This window comes from Mizuhopecten yessoensis, unplaced genomic scaffold (genome assembly GCF_002113885.1).
Source record: "Mizuhopecten yessoensis strain PY_sf001 unplaced genomic scaffold, ASM211388v2 scaffold4231, whole genome shotgun sequence".
NCBI classification, from domain to species: domain Eukaryota; kingdom Metazoa; phylum Mollusca; class Bivalvia; order Pectinida; family Pectinidae; genus Mizuhopecten; species Mizuhopecten yessoensis.
In genome coordinates this window covers 198433-205446 of record NW_018405441.1, presented here as the reverse complement: position 1 = coordinate 205446, position 7014 = coordinate 198433, and the positions used below count along the sequence as shown (strand labels likewise).

At 39.4% G+C, this 7014-nt stretch overlaps 1 protein-coding gene across 1 annotated transcript; it reads right to left on the bottom strand.

Moving 5' to 3' along the window:
* Nucleotides 1-7014, bottom strand: LOC110448737 (THO complex subunit 3-like). Its single transcript, XM_021495136.1, has 6 exons — nt 6834-7014; nt 6012-6168; nt 3418-3622; nt 2857-3018; nt 1964-2064; nt 1-876 (listed from the first exon to the last, which is right to left on the bottom strand). The coding sequence occupies exons 1-6, from the start codon at nt 7008-7010 to the stop codon at nt 719-721; spliced, it is 960 nt and encodes a 319-aa protein (XP_021350811.1). The 5' UTR covers nt 7011-7014; the 3' UTR covers nt 1-718.

Sequence of the window (7014 nt, the reverse complement as noted above, 5' to 3'; positions counted from 1 at the left end):
CTTTGCTACAAATTCAATTCATACTGCAAAGGTCTTGTATCACATTTGCACCAAAGAGAATGTCAGAAAAAACAAAGTTCATGTACCCGCTTGCTAACATATACTATTGTTTGTAATACATAGATCACACACAATGTCTGTCGTTTGTTCCCTGTGAGAGGTCCGTTAAAGCTGTGACAAGGAAAACCTGGACATATTTATACATGTACTACAAAACATTCACCATAGAATCATAAAATACCACATATAATTGTAGGTGATTTCTTAAAGATTGATGAGCTCAGACTTATTTTTTGCTGCTAATTTAAGGTTATGACGATTCTTTATGCTACTGATATAAAACACTGCTGTGAAATTCAATATATAATACAGTATCCTGGTCAAATGTCACCAGATTTCTGACTAAAAAGGCACCGTCTTCAGTATAAACCAATGGAATCCATAAATGCTTCAGATAAACTATAACAGCCCATGTAAACCATTGATCAACAAGCCTCTTCGTCTTTCTGATGATTAGATCTCTATCCAGCTAAACAACTGCCAGAGTCTTAAAGACAGTCGGAAAATACCTGTTAGTACCTTGTAACCTTGACAACAGCAATCTCTGTTTTACATACAAGATCTGACTCTGGGGTCAATCACGAGGCTATCGTCTTTTTACAGACATGTTGGTTCAATAACCTAATCAGTTTGATCCTCTAACCAAGTCCTTCACAGGTCAGGGGTCGCTGGGAATACCAAACACTTTGACCGTGCCTCGTTCGTCTCGATGTCCTTCGTACTTGTCATCACAAGCGAAAGCCAGTAGGTAGCGCTTCGGATGCCAGGCCACTGTGAATGTTGGGGACTCGCACGCGATCTCTGTGACCTTTTCACCTGTTGTGATAAACGTGAACATTTGACAAGGAAATGATCAGTGAGATTTATACATTAGTGCTCGTTTTGTTAACCCCTTTCCCTACACTCTGGCCTCCCCTTAATTTCGTTTTGGCTACAACTGTAGCACAGTTAGGCCAGAACACTTCCGTTGATCAGGGAGCTCAGTTGGTTAGAGGGACAGTGTTACGATTTGAGGCTTAAGGTTCAAATCCAGGTCTATCCCCCCTGATTTTTTACACTTGGAACACTGCTCTTGATAAAATTTTGTTTATTTCATCTTGGTTAATTTCTCACAAAAGATATGGTTTTCTTTTCAAAGATGATTTATCAAAGCTGTAGTCAGTTGGAGTCTAATTGTGTTACGCAAATCAAATCAATGTGTCTGATTCAGGAAACAATAGGAAAGGTCTGAAGACATTTACTTATATTTTCCCAAAAAAACTTACGAGTCAACAGAGCACAAATTCTGACTTTACCAATACTTGTCTTAAATTCTGCATCGATAATTAGGTATTAAAGTTCGTACCATATGCTTATATTCAGGATCTGAATAATTTCTCAAAAGTGATAGTAGTAATTCTTTTTCAAGAGACCAAATTTCACGACTAATTAAAGCATATAAAAGTGACAAATGACATTTTCATTAGAACTAAACAAATGAAGTCTTTAAATTTCTACTTAAACACATATTTGATATTAGATTGATATTAAGTTCTATTTACTGCTTGTTATTACAGATGAGATTCCAAACAAATCCTTTGATATCTTCACTGAACTACTAAGGTCATATTTACAGCCTCATTTAGCTAATATATCAGTGAAGGTCATATTTAGAGCCTCATTTAGCTTATATATCGTAGTAAAGGTCATATTTACAGCATAATTTAGCTAATATATCAGTGAAGGTCATATTTAGAGCCTCATTTAGCTTATATATCGTAGTAAAGGTCATATTTACACCCTCATTTAGCTAATATATCATAGTGAAGGTTATTTTTAGAGCCTCATTTAGCTTATATATCGTAGTAAAGGTCATATTTACAGCCTCATTTAGCTAATATATCATAGTGAAGGTCATACATACCACTTTCCACCTCAGCAATGTCTATGACCAGATCTTCAGAAGCAGACGCTAGCAGACGTCCATCGTGACTGAAACTCAAGGTTCGCACCGGCCAATCCAACCTGTCAATCAAACACAATCACGGTATCACTTAAAATGTCTTTAGTTAACTTAAGATTTAAGATCAATAACCATTCCATCCCATCCCTTGTCCTTAGCTTTACAGGGGTGGGCAACAGATCACAAACCCAACAGGCCGGCAACAGATCACAAACCCAACAGGCCGGCAACAGATCACAAACCCAACAGGCCGGCAACAGATCACAAACCCAACAGGCCTTATATATACGCCCCTATGGATTTGGGATTATGGATAAATACACATTTATACGAACTGGGGTTCGGAATCCTGCGTTCATATACACATATACAGAATATGATGTTTGGAATTGTACATTAATACACATATATACGAAGCATGGGGGGTTTGGAACTCCATTAATACACATATATACGGAGCATGGGGTTTGGAACTACATTAATACACATATATACGGAGCATGGGGGGTTCGGAACTCCATTAATACACATATATACGGAGCATGGGGGGGTTTGGAACTCCATTAATACACATATATATACGGACCATGGGGTTTGGAACTCCATAAATACACATATATACGGACCATGGGATTTGGTATCATGCATTAATTCACATATTTATGGACTGTGGTGTTTGGGATCTGTGCCAAGCCCCTTTGCGTAGCATTACAATATGTAAAGTAATTTCCTACTGTAAGTAAAAGTAAAAAAATCTCTTTTAAAATGAATAATCTCTACAGCAGCCTAGGAATGTCTTGTTGTATGAATCTAAAATATTTGTGAAAATGTCTAATTGTGTTGACTCCACTAACCTTGAGAACGTACGCACACACACCAGCTCGTTGGAGTCCCAGAGACTGACGAGGGCATCAGCACTTCCTGTGGCAAAGTATTTTCCCACAGGGTCAAACTCAATACAAATACAGTTGGCTGGGTGAGCTGTCAGTGAGTACTGTAGCTTCAGCTCTGGGTAACTGTCAAAATGTACAAATACGTCTTTATAGTACACCAGCTATTCAGACACTAACCAACCACAGGTAATCTAACGGCAATATGTGTTAATGGATGGAGTCCATGCTAGATCAAAAGCTCTAGTAAGGGTGCCATCGCAAGCTGGCCAGTTGCCACCCTTGATTTTAGATTTCCAGGTTCAAAAGTCATCAGAAATCACAGAGGTCAAATGAGTTTAAAATTATTTAATTGGTATGTTGAAAAAAAGTGAAAAATTACAGTTCAATTATATTGCACTTGTCTGAGTCATTATAAAAGATATATTAGATATTAACATATAAAACAAACTTAACAATAGCATTGAGAGAAGAACATTGCTTCTCAAATTTAGAAACAGAACCAGAGACAAGGATGCTGTGTACCTTAGGATGTGTATACTGCCTTGACCACTGGTCAGGAAGAACAAATCTCCTTCATTGTTCCAGGAAATTTCATTGACCTCAAACTTGAACTGCTCCTCTGCCCTTGACCTGTGACTTCTGATGTCTATAAATGTGATGAGGTCATCTTTGTTGCCCACAGCGATTGTACTCCCATCAGGTGACCAGCAGATGTTGATGTTCTCCCCTAAACAACAAACACAACATGGACATAACAATACACATTTGCGTTAAGTTTTTACAGAAGCAAAATAAAATCTTGCCATAATTTGAATCATACAAAACCTGTTGTATATTGTGAGTTGACAACTACACCTATATTACTTCTCAGTTAAACTTTACCTCTGGTGGGTTTCTTTTTTTTTTAAATTAATACAAGAGGCCTAGAGGGCCTGTATCGCTCACCTGGATACCAAAGCAATCATGGCAAAATATTCTCCGAATGAGATCAAGGGAATATATCAGACCCCAAGGCCAATCCTTGTAGCATATCTGTATTAGATTTTTCATGCCCAGCATTTTATGTATGGTTATGGGGTGGGGATCTCAACTGTTTCAAAGTTATGACCCAGGGGTTAAGTCTGCAAGGGTGGGGCAGACCCTGGAGTCAATTCTAATATCATGACTGCATTCGTCTTTTTATGCCCAACAATTGTATATATAGTTTTGGGGTCAGGGATCTAAACCATTTGAAGTTATGACCCAGGGGTTAAGTCTCCAAGGGTGGGGCAGTCCCCAAGGCCATCCTGGAAGCATATGTGCAATCATCTCTTTATACTCAGCAATTGTATATACGGTTATAGGGTGGGGCTCTCAACTGTTTCCAAGCTGTGACTAACAAACTAGGTCCCTAGGGATTATGCCCAGCATTTGTATATATAGTTTTGGGGTGGGGATCTCAACAGTTTTAAAGTTATGGCCCAGGGACTATGTCTCCAAGGGTGGCACCAGACCCTATAGCCATCCTGAAGCAAATGTGCATTCTTCTCTTTATACTCAGCAATTGTATACCATGGTTATATGGTGGGGATCTCAACCATTTCCAAGTAATACACTTTTTTTGGCCACACCCCTTAGCCCGGGGGGTCAGCCCCACCATTTGTACAATTTTGAATCCCTGCCTCCCATGAATGCTTCCGACCAAATATGATCAATATCCATGGCATAGTTCTACAGTAGAAGTCGTTTATAGCAATATAGCCAAATTGCCCTCTTTTTGGCCCCGCCCTCAGCCCCACTATTTGTACAATTTTGAATCCCCATCACATAGGGATGCTTCCAGTCAAATATGGTTGATATTCACCTCTTAGTTCCAGAGAAGAAGTCGCTTAAAGCAATATAGCCAAATTGACTCCTTTTTGCCCCGCCTCTCAGTTCCCTGGGGGTCAGCTCCATCATTTGTACAATTTTGAATCCCCACCACCTAGGGATGCTTCCAGTTAATTATGGTTGATATCGACTTCTTAGTTCCAGAGAAGAAGTTGCTTAAAGCAATATAGCCAAATTGACCCCTTTTGGCCCCGCCCCTCAGCCCCCTGTGGGGTCAGCCCAACTATTTGTACAATTTTGAATCCCCACCACCTAGGGATGCTTCCAGTCAAATATGGTTGATATTCACTTCTTAGTTCCAGAGAAGAAGTTGCTTAAAGCAATATAGCCAAATTGACCCCTTTTTGCCCCGCCCCTCAGCCCCCTGGGGGGTCAGCCTCACCATTTGTACAATTTTGAATCCCCACCACCTAGGGATGCTTCCAGTCAAATATGGTTGATATTCACTTCTTAGTTCCAGAGAAGAAGTTGCTTAAAGCAATATAGCCAAATTGACCCCTTTTTGCCCCGCCCCTCAGCCCCCTGGGGGGTCAGCCTCACCATTTGTACAATTTTGAATCCCCACCTCCTAGGGATGCTTCCAGTCAAATTTAGTTGAATTCCAATCAGTGGTTAAGAAGAAGTAGTCATTTAAAGAAATTGTTGATGTACGTACGGACGTACGCACGACGGACGCAACGTTATGGCATAAGCTCACCTTGGTCCTTCGGACCAGGTGAGCTAACAATGTATACGTAGCTTTAAAATCATTCTCATAACTACTAAGAACTGACAGTGTCTACAGACTACGCTGTACTGCCAAAATGACTACCATATCCTAGTATTACCCTAAATGCTGTTCTAGGGATGTGATTGGGAGATAAAAAAATATATCTTTTTTTACTGTAACGCTGACACACAGTTTAGCACATTAATGGGTCAAGCTAGCCCATTTGTATCATCCACAAGGTGTTGCGTGCAGAACCTTTGATTTTGTCATGACATATTCCAGCTGCAGGGGTAGTGAGAACATAAAAGAAACCCAAGGAATTTCGAGGATGATCAAAGCTCTTTAATTCAAGCTAGCATCCCGTTACTGTAAAGGTTGATTAGGGAATCATTAAACATTAACCAGTAGCACATCTTGTCTTACAATAATCATACTCGCTTGGCTTGTCACAAATAATGTGATGTGGTTTATAAAGTAGATGTGAGTACTATAATTTCTTCAAGTCAGAACAGCCCTTCTCCAGACCTACAAATTCTACCTTTTGTGTTAACTGTTGCGACAGATTTGTTGGTTCTTGCATCCCAGATTCTGACAGTTTTGTCTCCACTTGCGGTGACAAGGTGATCTGGGTGTTTGGGATGCCAGCACAGCTGGTCTACACTGTCGCCATGGCCACGAAAGGTCAAATCCTTCACCTGTCACACAACAAAGAAGTATCAAGTCATTTGTATAACTAGACTCTGGCCATTATGTAGAGATAAACTGGTAAGGACAGAATCTAAACAGTTGTCAGATGTATTAATTATGCCAGGTCTCTGCAAATGTAAATTTCAATGCCAGCGTTAATATGACAGTCCATCAGCCATGTCTCATTTCTAACACATTTTATGTATGCCACACGTGTCTGTGAAATTGAGAATGAATTAAAAATTTCTCAAAAGTATAGGCTCATCAGCACAGAAGCATCTGCATTTGGTATGTAAATACGCAAAATATAAAATAGTCTTCCATACTAAACTTTATTGTATATTGACACTATAGTAGGATAGACTATTTCTCTTAGTATGCAAATGCCTGTGCTTAACGTTAAAGACTTCTATACTTATAGGATACTGACCAACTTCAACAATTTGAAGACACTTGAGTAATTTTCTCCAATTCAATACACAGCCTTTTCTCGGATATGATCACACTTATTTACTGAAAGTGTTATCATGAAAAAATGCCTTTATGCTGAAGCAGGGTGTTTAATATTGTATGATTTGCATTCTTTATATTTACGGACATGATCTGTGATCTGTGATATGCTTTGTTTTCAAATTCACACAGAAACCGGCCCATAAATCGAAATCACAATTACCAATCTGTCTCGTTCCAACATGAAAACATTGACAGTTTTGTCAAATGACCCAGAGGCAAGTCGTCTCCCATCACAATTCCATGCTACTGAATGAACCTTCGCCGAGTGTGCCTGCGATTCCCTCACTCTGTTATTTGTTTGAAAATGTTTTCGCGTGTTTTCCAAGTAAGACGCCATTTTG